Source organism: Pseudophryne corroboree, chromosome 2, assembly GCF_028390025.1.
Source record: "Pseudophryne corroboree isolate aPseCor3 chromosome 2, aPseCor3.hap2, whole genome shotgun sequence".
NCBI classification, from domain to species: domain Eukaryota; kingdom Metazoa; phylum Chordata; class Amphibia; order Anura; family Myobatrachidae; genus Pseudophryne; species Pseudophryne corroboree.
Genome location: NC_086445.1, coordinates 445,448,552 through 445,471,258, shown reverse-complemented (window position 1 = coordinate 445,471,258; position 22,707 = coordinate 445,448,552). Strand labels below are relative to the sequence as shown.

Here is a 22,707-nt window from a genome sequence, read left to right as displayed (position 1 = left end):
AATTGAAGGAAGCGAAAAAAATACGTTGATGGGACGTTGAATTCCTGTTGAATCTGCTGAAAGGATTTAAAAAACCCGCCAGTGTATAAGTGTCCCAGTGAAGTTATTCCCCATGGTTCCCACACCTCCCTGACTTGAAGCTGACACAACTCCGGCAATCCGTATTTATTGTCCAGCGGAGTGTCAGGGTCAATGCCCTGTCCTTGCAATATCCGGTGCGCCAGCCTCCAAATAGTGATATATTGTTTAATAAGTGGTAGTGCCGACCCTTTGACGCCTCCACAGAGAAGTAGTCTCAGTGGGGAGCCACCGGGACACACCCGCAATACCGTCTGCGAGTGCAGACTTGAAGTGTCAGAATCATTGACCCATTCCCATAGATGTGCTAATTGTGCCGCAAAGTAATAAAAACGAAAGTTGGGAAGAGCCAGCCCCCCTGACGTTTTGGGCCTGGTCAGAGTAGTAAGTTTCAACCGTGCCCGTTTACTAGCCCAGACCAGAGAGGACATCAAACCATCTATCTGTTTGAAAGTTTTCTGGGGGATGTATATTGGGGATTGTTGTAGTATGTACAGGAGTTTGGGCTGAAAAACCATTTTCACCAAGTTAACCCTCCCTGTAACTGTCAGGGGCAGTTTATCCCAGACCTTCACTTTATTGCGGAGATAAGATATTTGCGGTGTAATATTAAGGGAAGTAAATTTATGAGGGTCGTTGGATACCCAAATGCCCAGATATTTAAAGGAATTCACCCACCTTAGTGGAAGAGCAACCAATGGGGAGGCCGGGACCTCGCCCTGAAACGGGATAATGGAGGATTTCTCCTAATTGATCAGGAGCCCGGAGTAACATCCGAACTTATTAATAATATCTAAAATCTTAGGCATAGACTCAGCATAGCGATCCACAAATAGCAGGATGTCATCGGCATATAGAGCTATTTTCTCCTCCCTGGTGCCCACTGTATATCCAACAATCTCAGGGTTCGCTCGCAGAAGACCAGCAAGGGGTTCAATGGCCATAGCAAACAGGGTAGGGGACAATGGGCATCCCTGACGAGTACCTCTAGACAATGGAAAGGAATGTGATACAAAGCCATTAACCGCCACTCTAGCCAGGGGAGAGGAATACATCAAACGGACGAATTTGATAAAACTGGGGCCTATACCAAACGTGCGCATGATATTCCACAAATATTCCCACTCCACGGAATCAAAGGCCTCAGCGGCGTCCAATGATACTACTATGGATGAGGTTGCCTCACGGGAGACCTGGAGATGGGTAAATAATCGTCTGAGATTAATGGATGTTGATTTATTGGGCATAAATCCCGTCTGATCTGGGTGTATGAGCTGCGTAATGACCTGATTTAATCTACATGCCAGGATTTTGGCCAGAATTTTAATGTCGGTCGGAAGAAGGGAGATAGGTCTATAAGAATCAACTTTCCTATGGTCCTTATCGGGCTTCGGAAGGACAATAATCAATGCCTCCGCCATAGATAATGGGAGGGATTCCTGTGTAAATATCTGATTATATAACTCAAGTAATTGGGGGACAAAAAATCTAAATGACGTTTATATAACTCAGACGGTATGCCGTCGAGCCCCGAAGCCTTCCCACTGGGAGCAGCGTTGATCGCAGCCACAATCTCCTCCGGTGAAATAGGTGCCTCGAGGAAGTCATGTGCCTCACAAGTCAGCAAGGGGAGCTGTATAGTCTGTAAATATTCTTCTAATTGCATCGGGGTACAGTCTAGTTTAGAGCTATTTCTCTAACGTCCTAAGTGGATGCTGGGGACTCCGTAAGGACCATGGGGAATAGCGGCTCCGCAGGAGACTGGGCACATCTAAAGAAAGCTTTAGGACTAACTGGTGTGCACTGGCTCCTCCCCCTATGACCCTCCTCCAAGCCTCAGTTAGATTTCTGTGCCCGACGAGAAGGGTGCACACTAGGGGCTCTCCTGAGCTTCTTAGTGAAAGTTTTAGTTTAGGTTTGTTATTTTCAGTGAGACCTGCTGGCAACAGGCTCACTGCATCGAGGGACTAAGGGGAGAAGAAGCGAACTCACCTGCGTGCAGAGTGGATTGGGCTTCTTGGCTACTGGACATTAGCTCCAGAGGGACGATCACAGGCCCAGCCATGGATGGGTCCCGGAGCCGCGCCGCCGGCCCCCTTACAGATGCTGAAGCAAGAAGAGGTCCATAAATCGGCGGCAGAAGACTTTCCTGTCTTCATAAGGTAGCGCACAGCACTGCAGCTGTGCGCCATTGCTCTCAGCACACTTCACACTCCGGTCACTGAGGGTGCAGGGCGCTGGGGGGGGCGCCCTGAGACGCAATAAAACATGACAGAAATACCTTACATGGCAAAAAATACATCACATATAGCTCCTGGGCTATATGGATGCATTTAACCCCTGCCAGAATATACAAAAAACCGGGAGATAAGGCCGCCGTAAAGGGGGCGGAGCCTATCTCCTCAGCACACTGGCGCCATTTTCCCTCACAGCTCAGTTGGAGGGAAGCTCCCTGCTCTTCCCTGCAGTCACTACACTACAGAAAAAAGAGAGGGGGGCACTAATTAGGCGCAGTATTAAAACATACAGCAGCTATAAGGGGAAAAACACTTATATAAGGTTATCCCTGTATATATATAGCGCTCTGGTGTGTGCTGGCATACTCTCCCTCTGTCTCCCCAAAGGGCTAGTGGGGTCCTGTCCTCTTATCAGAGCATTCCCTGTGTGTGTGCTGTGTGTCGGTACGTTTGTGTCGACATGTATGAGGAGAAAAATGATGTGGAGACGGAGCAGAGTGTCTGTAACAGTGATGTCACCCCCTAGGGGGTCGACACCTGAGTGGATGTACTGTTGAAAATTACGTGACAGTGTCAGCTCTATATAAAAAAACAGTGGTTGACATAAGACAGCCGGCTACTCAGCTTGTGCCTGTCCAGACGTCTCATAGGCCGTCAGGGGCTCTAAAGCGGCCGTTACCTCAGATGGCAGATACAGACGCCGACACGGATACTGACTCCTGTGTCGACGGTGAAGAGACAACCGTGATTTCCAGTAGGGCCACACGTTACATGATTGAGACAATGGAAAATGTTTTTATACATTTCCGATAATACGAGTACCACCAAAAAGGGGTATTATGTTCGGTGAGGGAAAAACTACCTGTAGTTTTCCTGAATCTGAGAAATAAAATGAGGTGTGTGATGATGCGTGGGTTTCCCCCCGATAACAAATTTCTTAAAAAGTATTGGCTGCATACCCTTTCCCGCCAGAGGTTAGGGTGCGTTGGGAAACACCCCCTAGGGGGGATAAGGCGCTCACACGCTTGTAAGAACAAGGGCTCTACCCTCTCATGAGATGGCCGCCCTTAAGGATCCTGCTGATAGAAAGCAGGAGGGTATCCAAAAAGGTATTTACACACATACTGGTGTTATACTGCGACCAGCTATCGCCTCAGCCTGGAGGTGCAGTGCTGGGTTGGCATGGTCGGATTCCCTGACTGGAAATATTGATATCCTAGATAAGGATAGTATATTATTGCCTATAGAGCATTTAAAAGATGCATTTCTATATATGCATGATGCACAGCGGAATAATTGCCGACTGGCATCAAGTATAAGTGCGTTGTCCAAGTCTACCAGTAAAATGGTCAGGTGATGCGGATTCCAAACGGCATTTGGAAGTATTGCCTTTGAAAGGGGACATTTGGGGTCGGTCTTTTAGACCTGGTGGCCACGGCAACAGCTGGGAAATCCACGTTTGTACCCCAGGTCGCCTCTCAAAATAAGACGCCGTATTATCAGGCGCAGTCCTTTTTTGGCAAGCGGACAAAAGGTTCCTCTTTTCTGCTCGTGACAGAGGGAGAGGAAAAAGGCTGTAGAGATCAGCCAGTTCCCAGGAACAGAAACCCTTTCCCGCCTCTGCCAAGCCCTCAGTATGACGCTAGGGCTTTACAAGCTCAGGCACGGTGGGGGCCCGTTCTCAATGAATTTCAGTGCGCAGTGGGCTCACTCGCAAGTAGACCCCTGGATCCTTCAGGTAATATCTCAGGGGTACATATTGGAATTCGAGACGTCTCCCCCTCGCCGTTTCCAAAAGTCGGCTTTACCGACGTCTCCCTCTGACAGGGAGGCAGTTTTGGAAGCCATTCACAAGCTGTATTCCCAGCAGGTGATAATCGAGGTACCCCTCCTGCAACAGGGAACGGGGTATTATTCCACACTATTGTGGTACCGAAGCCAGACGGCTCGGTGAGACCGATTCTAAATCTAAAAATCTAAAATCTTTGAACACTTACATACAGAGGTTCAAATTCAAGATTGAGTCACTCAGAGCAGTGATTGCGAACCTGGAAGAAGGGGACTACATGATGTCTCGGGACATCAAGGATGCTTACCTTCATGTCAAAATTTACCCTTCTCACCAAGGGTACCTCAGGTTATGGTACAGAACTGTCACTATCAGTTCAGACGCTGCCGTAGGGATGGTCCACGGCACCCCGGGTCTTTACCAAGGTAATGGACGAAATGATATCCCTTCGAAGGAAGGAAATTTTAGTTATCCCTTACTTGGACGATTCCCTGATACGGGTAAGATCCAGGGAACAGTTGGAGGTCGGTGTAGCACTATCTCAGGTAGTGTTGCGGCAGCACGATTGGATTCTCAATATTCCAAAATCGCAGCTGGTTCCGACGACTTGTCTTCTGTTTCCAAGGGATGATCCTGGACACAGTCCAGAAAAAAGGTGTTTCTCCCGGAAGAGAAAGCCAGGGAGTTATCCGAGCTAATCAGGAACCTCCTAAAACCGAACCAAGTCTCAGTGCATCAATGCACAAGGGTTCTGGGTAAAAATGGTGGCTTCCTACGAAGCAATCCCATTCGTTAGATTCCACGCAAGAACTTTCCAGTGGAACCTACTGGACAAATGGTCCGGGTCGCATTTTCAGATGCATCAGCGGATAACCCTGTCGCCAGGAAACAAGGGTATCCATCCTGTAGTGGTTGCAGAGTGCTCATCTTCTAGAGGGCCGCAGATTCGGCATTCAGGACTGGGTCCTGGTGACCACGGATGCCAGCCTGCGAGGCTGGGGAGCAGTCACACAGGGAAGGAATATCCAGGGCTTAGGGTCAAGACTGGATACATCACTTCACATAAATATCCTGAAGCTAAGGGCCATTTACAATGCTCTAAGCTTAGCGAGACCTCTGCTTCAAGGTCAGCCGGTGTTGATCCAGTCGGACAACATCATGGCAGTCACCCACGTAAACAGACAGGGTGGCACAAGAAGCAGGAGGGCAATGGCAGAAGCTGCAAGGATTCTTCGCTGGGCGGAAAATCATGTGATAGCACTGTCAACAGTATTCATTCCGGGAGTGGACAACTGGGAAGCAGACTTCCTCAGCACGACCTCCACCCGGGAGAGTGGGGACTTCACCCAGAAGTCGTCCACATGATTAAAAAACTCGACAGGTATTGCGCCAGGTCAAGAGACCCTCAGGCAATAGTTGTAGACGCTCTGGTAACACAGTGGGTGTACCAGTCAGTGTATGTGTTCCCTCCTCTGCCTCTCATACCCAAGGTACTGAGATTGATAAGATGGAGAGGAGAAAGCACTATATTCGTGGCTCCGGATTGGCCAAGAAGGACTTGGTAACCGGAACTTCAAGAGAGGCTCACGGAGGATCCGTGGCCTCTACCTCTAAGAAGGGACCTGCTCCAGCAAGGACCCTGTCTGTTCCAAGACTTACCGCGGCTGCGTTTGACGGCATGGCGGTTGAACACCGGATCCTGAAGGAAAAAAGGCATTCCGGATGAAGTCATCCCTATCCTGATCAAAGCCAGGAAGGATGTAACCGCAAAAACATTATCACCGCAATTGGCGAAAATATGTTGCGTAGTGCGAGGCCAGTAAGGCCGGACGGAGGAAATTCAACTGGGTCGATTCCTACATTTCCTGCAAACAGGAGAGTCTATGGGCCTGAAATTGGGGTCCATTAAGGTTCAGATTTCGGCCCTGTCAATTTTCTTCCAAAAAAGAACTAGCTTCAGTCCCTGAAGTTTAGACGTTTGTAAAAGGGGTACTGCATATACAGCCTCCTTTTGTGCCTCCAGTGGCAATTTGGGATCTCAATGTAGTTTGGGTTCCAAAAGTCACATTGGTTTGAACCACTTAAATCTGTGGAGTTAAAATATCTCACATGGAAAGTGGTCATGCTGTTGGCCCTGGCCTGGGCCAGGCGCGTGTCAGAATTGGCGGCTTTATCCTGTAAAAGCCCTTATCTGATTTTCCATTCGGACAGGGGGAATTGAGTACTCGTCCTCAGTTTCTCCCTAAGGTGGTTCCAGCGTTTTCACCTGAACCAACCTATTGTGGTGCCTGCGGCTACTAGGGACTTGGAGGAATCCAAGTTGCTGGATGTTGTCAGGGCCCTGAAAATATGTTTCCAGGACGGCTGGAGTCAGGAAATCTGACTCGCTGTTTATCCTGTATGCACCCAACAAGCTGGGTGCTCCTGCTTCTAAGCAGACTATTGCTCGTTGGATTTGTAGTACAATTCAGCTTGCACATTCTGTGGCAGGCCTGCCACAGCTAAAATCTGTAAAAGCCCGTTCCACAAGGAAAGTGGGCTCATCTTGGGCGGCTGCCCGAGGGGTCTCGGCTTTACAACTTTGCCGTGCAGCTACTTGGTCAGGGGCAAACATGTTTGCTAAATTCTACAAATTTGATACCCTGGCTGAGGAGGACCTGGAGTTCTCTCATTCGGTGCTGCAGAGTCATCCGCACTCTCCCGCCCGTTTGGGAGCTTTGGTATAATCCCCATGGTCCTTACGGAGTCCCCAGCATCCACTTAGGACGTTAGAGAAAATAAGAATTTACTTACCGATAATTCTATTTCTCATAGTCCGTAGTGGATGCTGGGCGCCCATCCCAAGTGCGGATTGTCTGCAATACTTGTACATAGTTATTGTTACAAAAATCGGGTTATTATTGTTGGGAGCCATCTTTTCAGAGGCTCCTCTGTTATCATACTGTTAACTGGGTTCAGATCACAAGTTATACGGTGTGATTGGTGTGGCTGGTATGAGTCTTACCCGGGATTAAAAATCCTTCCTTATTGTGTACGCTCGTCCGGGCACAGTATCCTAACTGAGGCTTGGAGGAGGGTCATAGGGGGAGGAGCCAGTGCACACCAGTTAGTCCTAAAGCTTTCTTTAGATGTGCCCAGTCTCCTGCGGAGCCGCTATTCCCCATGGTCCTTACGGAGTCCCCAGCATCCACTACGGACTATGAGAAATAGAATTATCGGTAAGTAAATTCTTATTATAACCTCCTATAGTAAGACACGAATTCCGACGCAATCTGTGGGGTCTGCAGTAAAGTGGTACCGTCTGAGGCCTCTATTTCAACCACGGTATTAGCGGATCTCTCACCCCGTGCCAGGGAGGCTAAATATGATCCCGGCCTATCCCCGGAGGCGTAAAAGGCGTGAGAGGAGAAGAGGAGTCTATGCTGAGTCTTTTCCATTAGATATTCCCTCCATTCCCCCTGAGCTGACAACCATGCAGATTTGGAACTATCCAAGCAATCCTGTACATATTGTGCCTCTGCAGCAACACTTAGGGTCTCTAGTTCGGACTCCCGGTGCCTGAAAAATGTTTTTAAATTAGCCACTCGTTTAATTAGGGTTCCCCGCAAAAAGGCTTTGAACGCATCCCATAGATTAGAGATAGGCTGCCCAGCCTTGTTTATCTCGAAAAATTCCCGCCACGCGGCCACCAGATCGGAGCCATCTCCCATATGTACTAGCCAGAACGGATTAAACCTCCACACTGCCTGGCCTCTAGAGCAATTAAAATCCAGGATCAATGTTAAAGGGGAGTGATCCGATATACCCCTAGTCTCATATTTGCTATCCCGGACCCTAGGAATCAGATCGCTCGAAAGAAGGGCCAGGTCAATCCTAGAGAACGAGGAGTGGGAGTGTGAGAAACATGAATATTGTTTAACAGATGGATGTCTCAGTCTCCAGGGATCAACCAGGCCCAGCCCCGACACGACATCAGCAAAAGCATTTCTACCAGAATGTGGACCAGAGGGATTAGCTGAGAATCTATCCAACGCTTTATCTAACACATTGTTAAAATCCCCCACACAAACCACGGGTGTTCCCGGTGACAAGGCCATAAACCCTGCAACCTTTTTCAGGACATCGGAGGAGTACGGGGGAGGTACATACACGGACAGCAAAAGCAAAGGGGTACAGTACACTTTAAAAACACATATCTCCCCCATGGGTCCGCTTGTACTGACTCCAATACAAAGGGAACTGTTTTTTTTACAAGAATAGAGACCCCCCGAGAGGCAGAAGTGTGTGTAGAATGGAATGCCCACCCTACCCAAGGCCTTTTAATGGCTAGGGTCTTGCTGCCCACCAGGTGGGTCTCCATAAGACATATCACATCAGCGGCATACTGCTTAATTTGTCTAAGCACCAGAGATCTCTTAATCTTGTCATTGAGTCACCGTACATTCCATGACAACATCCTAAGTCCAACCATGAGGGGTCGTTTTAGTAGTAATAGAGGCTGCAGCCCACAGCCAGCCAGATCCATCCTCTCTGCATATAAGTACAAGGCACCACCGCTCAATGAATAGATTCGTAAGCCACACACACTCAAATTCTAAACATCCATACCAGAAACTACCGTAGCTTTTAACTTCCCCCCTCCCCCCACCCTGTACACTACTCCCAACCTGCAGCATACTTGGATCCCCTAACCTAACACCGGCTCAGACCCAGAGCACACAACCAGTTATACTCTGGGTGGAGCCAAGAATATAATGGCCCTAAGAAAGAGAGAACAAAACATGAACAAAACATCCCCAGCCATTAGACGAAATCGCCCCCATAAAATAGAAAAAGGGGGCAAAGCATACGAAGTCACCCCCCGGGACTTAAGAACAAAATACAATCGGGTATATTCGGACCACTAATATATTCCTCCTCTCCCCCCAGCCCTCCCCTCCCCCGCATCCCAGCAATATGCATATAATGATTGGCCTGCGTGAGAAGAGTAACAAGATAGAAAATAGGGTAGATAATTATCCCCCCTACCACCCTCACACCCTCAGGGAGCAGCACTGAGATATTTAAACATTTTCCACATCCTGCATCCCCCCAGTAGATATGCAGATAATCTTATCCTGTACATAAAATCTCTTGCAACCATAGTCACAGGAATTAATCACGGATCAGCAAGAGCCCGTCTCGCCGGGAAGCGTCTATCCAGCCATACCATCGCCTCTCGAGGAGTCGCAAAAAATTTGGTTTCACCATCAGCTACCACTCGTAATCGTGATGGAAAGAGCATGGCGTATGGCAAATCAAGTTCCCGGAGTCTCCTCTGAACAGGCAGAAATTGAGCTCTATCTTTCTGCACCTCCACCGCAAAGTCTGGGAAGACCGAAATTGGCGACCCGTTCCATTTTAGGGGGCCTTTCGTGCGGGCGAGTTTCAGAACAGTGTCCCGGTCGCGGAAGTGAAGGAACTTGGCGATGAAGGTACGAGGCGGAGCCCCCGGAGGCAATGGGCGCATCGGAACTCTATGAGCTCGTTCTATGGTAAAATGAGGCGAGAATTCATCGGAGCCAAATGCCTTCCGAAGCCATGTTTCTAGAAATTCCTCAGGAGATGAGCCTTCCTCCTTCTCGGGCAAACCGATGAAACGGACATTGTTGCGACGTAAGCGTCCCTCCATATCCGTTAGTTTTTTGTGCACATCAGTCATCTGAGACTCCAAAGTATCAGTACGCCGTCCCAGTGGAGTGACAGTATCCTCGACATTGGAGATACGGGTTTCGGCCTCACCCACCCTCTCCCTCACCCGTTGTAGGTCCTGATGGATAATGGAGAGATCAGACTGCACCTGCCCAATTTTATCAGCCAAGCGGGCCTCACTAGCTGTCACGGCATCCAACACTCTTTGTAACGCAGCATCAGGCGGTTCTGATGAGGCAGAGCTGTATGCAGGAGAGGGGGGCGAAGACTCGGCTTGTGTAGTTTCCCTCCTCTGTTGTTGGGGACCGGGGTTACGGACAAACTTCTCCATTGCGCCCGCCGCCGCGTTTTGTTGGCGGCCTTTCACCATCTTGGATAACACAATGCCGCCGTACACGCCCAATTATGTATCAAAGCAATGCAGACCGAGAGAGGGGACGCAGGCACTAGCGCGCCGTGTGAGGGCCAAGAGGCGCGGGACAAATATATATATATAAAAGGACCAGTGTTCTTGATAGTGTTGCTGCGTGTCGGCACTATGGGTTTGGGAGCTGTGGTCAGGATCAGGGAGTCAGGCAATTTCCCACCTGAACAGCCAGCACCCTCCTGAGGCAGAGCAATGCAGGTCTTCTCTGTAACAGTAACCAGCCTCCAGTCAGGTCCAGCTGCCCAAGCTCCCTGTAATAGGCACTTCCAGCAGGAGAGGTGTGGACAGGAACAGAGCTGAGCCTGCTGCCAACCCCAAGATGGCGCCCGGAAAACCCCACAATCAGCCCAGTTGGTAATATAACCCTTAGGGGTGCAAGGGCTCCTGTATCAGGCAGCGGGGGTGCTCTCCGGTTAGCGCACAGGCTTCTCCAAATTGAGCCCAGGGCTGTCAGGGGCGGGTAGCGGAGCTCCGTGTGCGCGGCCCGCCAACCGCAAGATGGCGCCCGGCGGCTTTCCGTACTCAGCACGGCCGCGACAAGCGCCCTGGTCGTCTGGCGGGGAAGTGGTGCAGATCGAGGTGCTGTTCAGGTGGCGGGGCCCCCGCGTTATCCACTCGCCGGCCGCGGGGTATGTCAGGCAAGCCGGGTGGGAGACGGATAGCGAAGCTCCCCTGCAGCACTATTCAAGATGGCGCCGGCTGCATGCAGGTCAGGATCAGCTCACCCCTTCTAACGTTCCCAGCAGGGACACCGGACACAGTATCCTCTTAAAACGAGGCCCAGAACGGGCAGCAGGTAATTAGATAGCCGTACAGGGCCACTTATGCAGTCACTCAGGGGGTGCAGGATATATTCAGGATATTGTCGGCTGAGGAGCTAGGAGAACACGTCCTACTCCATTTCCCGTCAGGCCACGCCTCCTTCGCCAGCGGTTTTTAAATTGCGTCGTTTCTTTCACTTCCTCCAGTCGGGTGTAGATGTTGGATTGCGTTTGGGCTCTCTTAAGGTCCAAGTGTCTGCCTTATCTGTCTTTTTACAGAAGAGGTTGGCCTTGATCCCGGAGGTTCAGACATTTCTCAAGGGCGTGCTCCACTTGCAACCACCATTTGTGCCACCTACGGCTCCTTGGGATCTCCAATTGGTGTTGGATTTCCTCCAATCTTCCTGGTTTGAACCATTGCACCTGGCTAAGACCAAGTATTTGACTTGGAAGACAGTCACCTTGTTGGCTCTCGCTTCTGCGTGGCGAGTCTCGGAATTGGGGGCTTTGTCCTGCAAACCTCCTTATCTGGTGTTGACGAAGATCGGGTGGAACTCAGGACTCGTAGGTTGTTCTTGCCTAAGGTTGTCTCGGCCTTTCACATAAATCAACCTATTGTAGTTTCTGGTTGTAACCGATTCTTCCACGCCTCGCCGTTTGGATGTGGTTAAAGCATTGCGCATTTATGTCAACCGAACGGCTCATACACGGAAGTCAGATGCTCTTTTTGTTTTTTATGAGGCCACCAAGATTGGGTGTCCGGCTTCGAAGCAAACCATTGCGTGTTCGATAAAACTCAATATCCAACAGGCTTATTCGTTTGCGGCCTTACCTTTGCCACAGTCTGTTACCGCCCATTCCACTAGGTCGGTGAGTTCTTCCTGGGCAGCTGCTCGGGGAGTCTCAGCCTTGCAGTTGTGTAGGGCTGCTACGTGGTGCGATACCAACACTTTTGTGAAATTCTATGGTTTTGATACCTCGGCATCTCCCCCGATGCCAAGGTATCAAAACCATAGAATTTCACAAAATTTGTTTTGGCTCAGTTTGGTTGTTTGGTATTGCAGGGATCTCAGCATACTGCTGCCTGTAATGGGAGCTCTGGGACGTCCCCACTGTAATTCACCATCCCATTATCCCCTATGGATGCTAGAGAAAATGGGATTTTGGTACTTATCGGTAAATCCTATTCTCAAAGTCCATAGGGGATACTGGGCGCCCACCTCTGTGCTTAGTTTTCTGCATATTATTTGGGTTGTTATGCATAAGCGTATGCGTGTTGCTTTCGCTGTTTTTCTGTTCTACTTGTTCAGTTGTGTTGCTCGGTTTCTCCTGTTCTGTTTTCCTCCTCTTGAGGTATGTTCTGTCTTCTTCGGGCACAGTTTTCTAGACTGGTCTGATCGGAGGGGGCAAAGAGGGGAGGAGCCAGCACACACTAGGTTGAAGAAATTTAAAGTGCACCGGCTCCAATGGACCCATATTTACCCCACTGTAAGTCACCATCCCAGTATCCCCTATGGACTTTGAGAAAAGGATTTACCGGTAAGTACCAAAATCCCGTTATTACACATTGAAGGATGTTCCACTTGAACTGCTCTGCTGTAGTATTTGGGGGGTATTAACCGTAGGTTGAAAAACACGTCATAGAGTCCAATTAACATAAGGGAGAGTATTTTACTTTCATATACTTGGAGTGTATGTATTAAGCTCCTGATAGCTCTGGTGAGTCTCATAGACCAGTTGGGGCATTAATATTAGTGTCACAGTTTGGTTGCAAAATGAGTCAAGGGCTATACAGTACCTTCATTTCTTGTTAGGCTTACAGAATATAACATTTTTTTTTTTACCATTAAAAGCAATAATTGCTGCAATATTGTCATTTATGATGATGTCACTTCAGACTCCATACGGGCTGCTATAGATCAGCTGGATCTGCTGGGGGCACTGGAAAGGAAAGAGGACCAGATCATTCTCACATCCCTGGGAAGAAAGATGGCTGCTTTTCCTTTGGAGCCTAAGTTCTCCAAGGTAGTTATTTGCTAAATGCTAGAGAGTAAATGGTGTACCTTGCCCAACATTTGCTGGTGACGTCTCTACAACAAAAAAAACTCTGCTTTCAAAGAAGAGCAAACTAAGCAATCAGTATAAAGGTTACATTTTTATATGTTGCTTTCTTTTAACTGTTGAAAGACCAGTATCCCTCATCCCAATATACAGGTACATGTATATTAGAAGGTGTCATTTATATAATACAATACATTCATGCTTATGTCACCAACAGAATCTGCTCTTACATATGTGTAATAAGGCGTGAGCTGCTCTGATAGGTGTAGCACAGCAAATTTTGTTTTCTTATAATTTAGCGTCTTACTCGCATTACAGGCGCTGCAAAACATCATTCAGAGTGTACTACAGATGCTGTCCTGTGACTTTAACTGCACAGGAATTTGTTAAAAACATACAAAGTCACAGATGAAGCACAACAGAACTTAGGGCCGGATGTGATGGAGCGCAAGACAGCTGGAGCACCGAGATTCCGGCCGAACGCGTACGTTTTTTTTAAAAGAAGCAAACATTTAGAAGGCAGAACCAACCTGGTTTTTGCCTTGTAAATGTTTACTGCTTTAAAAAAAATGTACACGTGCGGACGGCCATCTCGCACTCCATTACATCCGACCCTTAGTATGAGGAAAAGCCATGGCCACTGTATCATAGCACTTGGCATACACATTCAGACTCATTTGCACACAGATGTACAAGGGTTGCACATAAAATTGATCATTGCAATCTGCCAAAGTAGTTTTGTTACTGCCAGTTGTTTATTTGTTCAAATACGAGCGAAGAAGATGCTCAGTGCGCCCAAGTCGCCCGTGACATGGCATGCTGAGAGTGGCTGTTTGTTGTGAAGCCACAGTGTATGAGGGCACATCTGTATATATGTACATGCATGACTACTAATCAAACTGAGGCTTGCTAATATTCCATTCAAAGTACCAGACTTTCCTGCACAGGTGTAGTCATTACTCACTGACACATTTTAAAAGATCCACAGGTAGAGCTGATTATGTCACTTGTGATTCTGTGAAGAGATCTAGAAAACATGAACTGTTTTGGGGTCATGAGGACAGAGTTTGAGAACCTGCGCTGTACTTCATTGTTTTGATCTGTTGTAACAGCAGTCTTCTTAAGCGCTGCATACTTTTGAGAAATGTTTTCCTCGGTGTGAAGTTATAATCTGGGTGAAGAGTTTGCTCATATTAAGAAAGCTGCAGTGGGTAGTGACTGCTTAAAAAAAACTTTCAGGCCCACAGTGTTGGGACATTCTAGTTAGAACTCGGGGACGATTTAGAGAAAGTATTGTATGCCCACTTGGGTGATCTAATAGTGTCTGTGATGAAAAGTTGAGTGAGATCAGACACTTCATTTGCAGGCACACTACATACAGATTCCTGGTGGTCATCAAGGGTTAGAAGGTCGCACAGACACCTATTAATTATTAATAATTTACATTAGTCCCTAGTATTTTTTGGGAGATGCTCCTGGAATATTATGCATACATATAGTGAAACCCAAAAAGAAAGGAAGTGTTCCTTGATTAGGGCACTCACGGACTAATTATAGTGATTCCTGGTGGTGCCAGAGCAAGTCCCGGTGATTTTTCTTAAAAATAAAGGTTTTCGGAAAAATCAGATTTGCTCTGGAGGTGCAAGAAAAAAAAATGCTGTAATTACTATAGAGATCACTGTGTCCCATTTTCAGACTTCTAATTGCATTGGAAAACCCTGCAGCTGCTGGAAAAACCCTGCTCAGCAGGGGTTTTCAAATTGCCTACCGCCAATGTCATTCTCTCCTATTGTGTTGGAAATAATAATCCTCTTTAAATGAATAAACTAATTCACTTTTGGTAACCTGGAACCTATAGAATCTTCTGCTCTTTTACGTGCACATTTTCAGTTTACCTGTGTGGTGAGCTACAGCACAATAGGGTGCCCAGTGGCCACCAGGTGAAGTGTGCTGCACCCTTTCGGTTTACCTGTGCGGTAAGCTACAGCACAGTAGGGTACCCAGCGGCCACCAGGTGAAGTGTGCTGTACCCTTTTGGTTTACCTGTGCGGTAAGCTACAGCACAGTAGGGTACCCAGTGGCCACCAGGTGAAGTGTGCTGCACCCTTTCGGTTTACCTGTGCGGTAAGCTACAGCACAGTAGGGTACCCAGCGGCCACCAGGTGAAGTGTGCTGTACCCTTTCGGTTTACCTGTGCGGTAAGCTACAGCACAGTAGGGTACCCAGCGGCCACCAGGTGAAGTGTGCTGTACCCTTTTGGTTTACCTGTGCGGTAAGCTACAGCACAGTAGGGTACCCAGTGGCCGCCAAGTCTAGTGTGCTACACCCTTTCAGTTTACCTGGTGGCCACTGGGTACCCTACTGTGCTATAGCTCACTGCACAGGTAAAGTGTGCTACAACCTTTCAGTTTACCTGTGCGGTGAGCTACAGCGCAGTAGGGTACCCAGTGGCCACCAGGTACAGTGTGCTACACCCTTTCATTTTACCTGTGCGGTGAGCTACAGCGCAGTAGGGTACCCAGTGGCCACCAGGTACAGTGTGCTACACCCTTTCAGTTTACCTGTGCGGTGAGCTACAGCACAATAGGGTGCCCAGTGGCCACCAGCTAAAGTGTGCTACAACCTTTCAGTTTACCTGTGTGGTGAGCTACAGCGCAATAGGGTGCTCAGTGGCCACCAGGTGAAGTGTGCTGCACCCTTTAATTTTACCTGTGCGGTGAGCTACAGCACAATAGGGTGCCCAGTGGCCACCAGGTAAAGTGTGCTACAACCTTTCAGTTTACCTGTGTGGTGAGCTACAGCGCAATAGGGTGCTCAGTGACCACCAGGTGAAGTGTGCTGCACCCTTTCATTTTACCTGTGCGGTGAGCTACAGCACAATAGGGTGCCCAGTGGCCACCAGGTAAAGTGTGCTACAACCTTTCAGTTTACCTGTGTGGTGAGCTACAGCGCAATTGGTGCTCAGTGACCACCAGGTGAAGTGTGCTGCACCCTTTCATTTTACCTGTGCGGTGAGCTACAGCGCAGTAGGGTACCCAGTGGCCACCAGGTACAGTGTGCTACACCCTTTCAGTTTACCTGTGCGGTGAGCTACAGCGCAGTAGGGTACCCAGTGGCCACCAGGTACAGTGTGCTACACCCTTTCAGTTTACCTGTGCGGTGAGCTACAGCACAATAGGGTGCCCAGTGGCCACCAGGTAAAGTGTGCTACACCCTTTCAGTTTACCTGTGCAGTGAGCTACAGCGCTATAGGATGCCCAGTGGCCACCAGGTACAGTGTGCTGCAACATTTTCAGTTTACCTGTGTGGTGAGCTACAGCACCAGTAGGGTGCCCAGTGGCCACCAGGTGACGTTTGGAGTCCTGGAGGCGAGACCACCAATGTTTGCTAATTGAGATAACAGATAAAAATGAGTGTGCTAGGTTGCCCAAAAGTTTACAACCTCTTTAATATAAAATTTGTGTTTTAATATAGTTTTGAACTTGGTTATTTATCATGTGGACACAACTTTCTTTCCACATGCAGGTGTAACTTTAGTTGTTATGTCACTGCAAGGAAAGTGTATATATAGGCATACTGGAGTTTGTCGTGATTAAATCCTCCTAATTTCTTACTTTATCTTCAGGCTGACAGAGTAATTAAATTGTATTATATTTGTATCCTACTTGGAGGCAAAACAGAGTTCAAAATTACATTTCCTTTCTTTCAGACCATCCTGCTTTCTCCAAAATTTCACTGCACTGAAGAAATCCTGACTATCGTGGCTCTGCTGTCGGTGGACAGTATCCTCCATAATCCTCCTGCTAAGCGGGATGAAGTGCAGGCAGCACGCAAGAAGTTCATCTCTAGTGAGGGTGACCACTTCACCCTACTCAACGTCTTCCGTGCTTTCAAAAACCTGGGGAAAAATAAGGCAAGTCATCCTGTCTTGTACATAATAACACATTTATATAAACAACTAGTTACGAGCCCGTCAAAATAACGGAATAAGATAACAGTAATGTGCACATACGAACAGCAATACTTGAATTGCACAATCAGGCGCCATCTAGTGGCCGCCGGTGTGCAAAACTCTTCAATTCCCGAGATAGAGGTGAGGAGCAGCATTTGCCTTTTATTACATAGGATACGAGAACAAATCCTATAAACCTTGATAAGTTTATGGCTGCACAAAATGTACATCACTTTAGGCAGTATTCTATGATAAATGAGTACTGGTATAATGTAAACATAGCATCACACTCTGAAAACAAGTATAACGCTTTCTAAGGGGGGAATTCAAATGATATATAACATAATCCCTGTTATTGTGCATATTGTGCCCATAGTAATCAGGTTTAGCCGTGTAGAGGGTTGGGTGCCTCGCTACTCCAAGGGCAGCAAGCTGAAAGAATGATACCATGCCCCCAAGGGCAGAAACATAATAACGGGGGTGAAAAGAATTGAATCCCGCACTAAATGTTCCTTTGTTTTCACTCTTGAAAGTGTAATAGTCATTAGTAACAATTTGGCACAGAATTGTATATAAAGCATGCTTACCTTTGCTCTTGCAATTGTTCCTTTTCTCATTCCACCTTAAATATAAATCCGTTGATGTCATCCATTTAATTGCAACTCCCCTAGTTTATGCAAGGAGTCTTGACTTGAACCAGACCACTTTCTATTATTGACATCAGGAGGAGTAGCCATAAACAATAAAGCTACATTTGAAAACTTATAGGCCCTACACACATGCCGATTTTCTGAAAGATATGAACGATCTCGTTCATAAATGAACGAGAACTCGTTCATATCTTTCAGTGTGGAGACTCCAGCGATGAACGATGCACGGCCCCGCGCTCGTTCATCGCTGGTCTCCCGTCGGCTGTGCATGCAGGCCAATATGGACGATCTCGTCCAAATTTGCCTGCACTTCAATGCAGCCGCGTGACGGTGGGAGTGAAGAAACTTCACTCCCCCCGTCACTGCCCCCCCGCCGCCGGGTCGCTCGTCGGCCGTTTCGGTCGTCGGGCACCTCGGCGGCACATCGTCAAATGTGTAGGGCCCCTTAGGTGTCAGGTCTCAGAGTCACAGAGGTGGCAGATGTGGAAGATAAGGAGCAGGCATCGCACAAAGAGCTATGCACATCAGCTAAACTGGCCATAGAGAATATGAAGTGTGTCATGTTTAGCTTTGAAGGGCTTTTCCACCTCAAGTAATTTAAAATCTACTTAAGTTTGCTCAGTTCACCAACTAATCCAATCAATAACCAGTTATCCTTTCTAGGCCTTTGTCAGTCTCTTCCATGTTCCTGTAGTCAGAGATTATTCCCAGGGGTCCCCAGTAGTTATAAGTATAGAGAATCTGTGCCTCAGATTTAAGAGATTTCTAAGAAAAGAGGAGGTTAAAATAAAATAAGGCGGATAACTCCTTCAAAGTGGAAAATGTGAAAATGATTTGTAGTACAGTGTTTGAGGAATATCTTAATATGAAAGTCATTAATGGACATTTTCTAAAGCCATATCACTGTATGGGAGGTCTGACATTATAAGGTCTAGAACAAAGGATGACGTGTTGCTATGTACGAAGACAAATACAGATAACATATGGTCATTGTGTGTGTGTGTGTGTGTGTGTGTGTGTATATATGTATATATATTTCTCTAACGTCCTAGTGGATGCTGGGGACTCCGAAAGGACCATGGGGAGTAGCGGCTCCGCAGGAGACTGGGCACAAAAGTAAAAAGCTTTAGGACTACCTGGTGTGCACTGGCTCCTCCCCCTATGACCCTCCTCCAAGCCTCAGTTAAGATTTTGTGCCCGAACGAGAAGGGTGCAATCTAGGTGGCTCTCCTGAGCTGCTTAGAGTAAAAGTTTAAATAGGTTTTTTTATTTTCAGTGAGACCTGCTGGCAACAGGTTGTTATTATTTTTTCTTTCTCATCCACTAGGGGCACAGGAGCAGTAGGCTGGGTATAGGCTGGAGATAATGGGCATCAAACAGCTAAGAACTTTTACCCAGCAGCCCTCACTCTCCCTTCTCCACTATACCCTGCCCCCAGCCATCGGCCTGCCAGTTTTTTGTTTGGTGCTGGCAGCAGCGGGCACCTTGTTTCTGTGGGAGCTGCTATTAAGTGGCTCCCTGGTTAAGAGCTATTCTTTTTTTTTTTCTTTTTCTTTTTTTAATGGATGAGCGAACTGTTTAGGTGTCCTGTAGGACATCCTCACACCTGCTCCGACACCCAGCTCCGGTGGTGGCAGCACCGGTGACTGGGTCAGTGACTTCCATAGCGGGCCTCCAGGAGGGCAGCACACACCTCCGATCCCAGATCCCGCAGCCACAACCGTCCCTGGGAGGTAAGTAGGAACGACAGTGAGCCGCATCGTCGCGGCTGTTCACCGCCGGTGAGGGAGACCACCGGCGGTGCAGGTGTAGTGTCGGACCAATGCGCTGCTCCATTCCACTGGACCACCAGGGCACAGGTTAACAGGCATTGCAGCTGCGGTGAGGGACAGTCCCTGGTGGTTGTCACCCATGGGGGAGCCAGGCACAGCCTGTTTGTCCTTCCCTCAACCCTGAGCTTGCTTGCAACAATGTTGTCTGCCTGCCTCAGGCAGATCTATCTCTCTCACTCTCTCCCCTCAGAGACATGCTCGGCAGCCATTTTAATTGCCTCCCTCAGCACTAATTACAGAGAGTATTGGGCTTGTCTCCCTGTATACCTCACTTTTCAAGTCCAGTTACATATATACACCGCCTTCCCGCTCTCAGAGCCGATTTGTTGAGCACTGTTTGCCCATTAATGTTTAAAAATGGATTGCATGTGACTGTGTGTAGAGCTGATTGATATATTTATTATGTATATCTATAAAATTGCTTTTTGTTGTAACAATGGAAGCGCCCGGGTCTTATTCCACATAAGGAGCCGTGCTTCGACTCCATCATGGAGTGCCGGCTTAGTAAAGTGTGCCCGGGACTCTATTCACTATTGTGAGTTGTGGCGCTTAACATTCACTGCACTACCCCATAGAGTACACACCACGGTGTTCACTTTGACGTTAACTTAACATTGTTTTCCCGGATTAAGCACCCTGTGAGGGGGGGGTGAACCTGTTTTAGCTGGGAAATAGTACTAATGTACTTCTTATCATAGGCATCCATGCCTGGGTTTCACAGCTACACAGATCACTGTCAGAATAGGATGTTCCTCAGCTTGGATGTCGATGCTGGCGCAGGTAGTAGACAGCCTCCCCATGTGGGAACAAGGTTATGTGTGTTTAGAACCATGAGGGTTCTAAACCATTGCTATAGGTTCTAAGCCATTTTTCTCTTCAGTCAGAATCCCCCCTAAGCGCTACAAGAGTGGTCGCCATAGTATTCCTGCTTAGTACGTTAGGAGCCACAGGTTCAGCACGGTAGGATTGAATCTGAAAGATACAGTGTGACCCAACCCTCTTGCACGAGAAAGTTCTACTTTGCTCAGGAGGCTGGTGGCACAGCCTCCTCTGAAACATCAGTGCCAGACTATACGGTGTCCCGAATGGAGGTTGAGGTACTAGTCAGGGTGGTTGGAACAGACATAGAGCTCATATAGCTCACCCGGCAGAGCTCTGAACTACAGGTCAAGGTCTCCAGATTTCCCCTAGGGGGCATAGCTAAAGGACTCCCTAGAACTGACATGACCTCAGCCTAGCAAGCAATCAGTGGCGCAATAGGTCAGTGCGCAATACTTATAAGACCATATCTGTTGAGCAATGGCGAGGTTATAAGTTCAAGCCTCACATTTAGCAGCTTTGTTACTAAGTGCAGGTCTGCTGTTTAACCTAGACATTAAACTATAGGAGAGTTCCCACCACTTTTGGACGTTGAGTTTGTGGGTCTAGTCGTCTCTTTGTCCTCCCGAATCCGGACACTCAGCTTTTGCTAATAGGTGCTATTACTCGCCCAGCACTTTGCTCTGCCTTGGTAGCTAATACCAAAGGCAGCTGACTGGGACAAACAGAACATTCCTCAGGCATTACAGAAAGGAGTTACTGTCCTTGGTAGTACATACAGTATATATGAGGGCGAGCTCTTACCTCGGGGAGGAGACCAAGGGTCTTAACTCCAGGTTGTCAGCTTCAGTAGTAGTGACCGGAATGGCCCTTTTAGCTACGTGCCTGGCAAGTTGTAGCTCAATCTACAGATACCTTTGAACTGTTCCCCTACGTTGGGGATACTCTCTTTGGTCTTTAGCTGTGGCCTTGAAAACCAAAGGAAATGTACAGACAGTGTAAAGGATAGCATTACTGCTCACTGCACTGAGGTCATGGGTGCGTATCCCAAAGGGGCTGCAGTAACCTAGCGGGCTAGTGCCTTAGTATACCATACAAAGTTACCTACGTTCGATCCCCTTAGGGCACCCTAGTTTCTCTATCGTCCTAAGTGGATGCTGGGGTTCCTGAAAGGACCATGGGGAATAGCGGCTCCGCAGGAGACAGGGCACAAAAGTAAAGCTTTTACAGGTCAGGTGGTGTGTACTGGCTCCTCCCCCTATGACCCTCCTCCAGACTCCAGTTAGATTTTTGTGCCCGGCCGAGAAGGGTGCAATTCTAGGTGGCTCTCATAAAGAGCTGCTTAGAGAGTTTAGCTTAGGTTTTTTATTTTACAGTGATTCCTGCTGGCAACAGGATCACTGCAACGAGGGACAGAGGGGAGAAGAAGTGAACTCACCTGCGTGCAGGATGGATTGGCTTCTTGGCTACTGGACATGAAGCTCCAGAGGGACGATCACAGGTACAGCCTGGATGGTCACCGGAGCCACGCCGCCGGCCCCCTCACAGATGCTGAAGCAAGAAGAGGTCCAGAATCGGCGGCTGAAGACTCCTGCAGTCTTCTTAAGGTAGCGCACAGCACTGCAGCTGTGCGCCATTTTCCTCTCAGCACACTTCACACGGCAGTCACTGAGGGTGCAGGGCGCTGGGGGGGGGGCGCCCTGGGAGGCAAATGAAAACCTTTAAAAAGGCTAAAAATACCTCACATATAGCCCCAGAGGCTATATGGAGATATTTACCCCTGCCTAAATGTACTAAATAGCGGGAGACGAGCCCGCCGGAAAAGGGGCGGGGCCTATCTCCTCAGCACACGGCGCCATTTTCTGTCACAGCTCCGCTGGTCAGGAAGGCTCCCAGGTCTCTCCCCTGCACTGCACTACAGAAACAGGGTATAACAGAGAGGGGGGGCAAAATAAATGGCAATATATTAATATAAAAGCAGCTATAAGGGAGCACTTAATCATAAGGCTATCCCTGTCATATATAGCGCTTTTTGGTGTGTGCTGGCAGACTCTCCCTCTGTCTCCCCAAAGGGCTAGTGGGTCCTGTCTTCGTATAGAGCATTCCCTGTGTGTCTGCTGTGTGTCGGTACGTGTGTGTCGACATGTATGAGGACGTTATTGGTGTGGAGGCGGAGCAATTGCCAAATATGAGGATGTCACCTTCTAGGGGGTCGACACCAGAATGGATGCCTTTATTTGTGGAATTACGGGATAGCGTCAACTCGCTTAAGCAGTCGTTTGCCGACATGAGGCGGCCGGACACTCAATTAGTGCCTGTCCAGGCGCCTCAAACACCGTCAGGGGCTGTAAAACGCCCCTTGCCTCAGTCGGTCGACACAGACCCAGACACAGGCACTGATTCCGGTGGT

General features: G+C 48.3%; 1 protein-coding gene across 2 annotated transcripts in view; it reads left to right on the top strand.

Moving 5' to 3' along the window:
- Window positions 1-22,707, top strand: part of DHX33 (DEAH-box helicase 33) — a 115,404-nt gene that overhangs the window by 80,110 nt on the left and 12,587 nt on the right. For both annotated transcript variants that reach the window (XM_063953679.1, XM_063953678.1), the window contains exons 9-10: window positions 12,881-13,008; window positions 16,754-16,957. In XM_063953679.1, coding sequence (XP_063809749.1) covers window positions 12,881-13,008; window positions 16,754-16,957 — 332 coding nt within the window. The remainder of the gene's footprint in view (window positions 1-12,880; window positions 13,009-16,753; window positions 16,958-22,707) is intronic.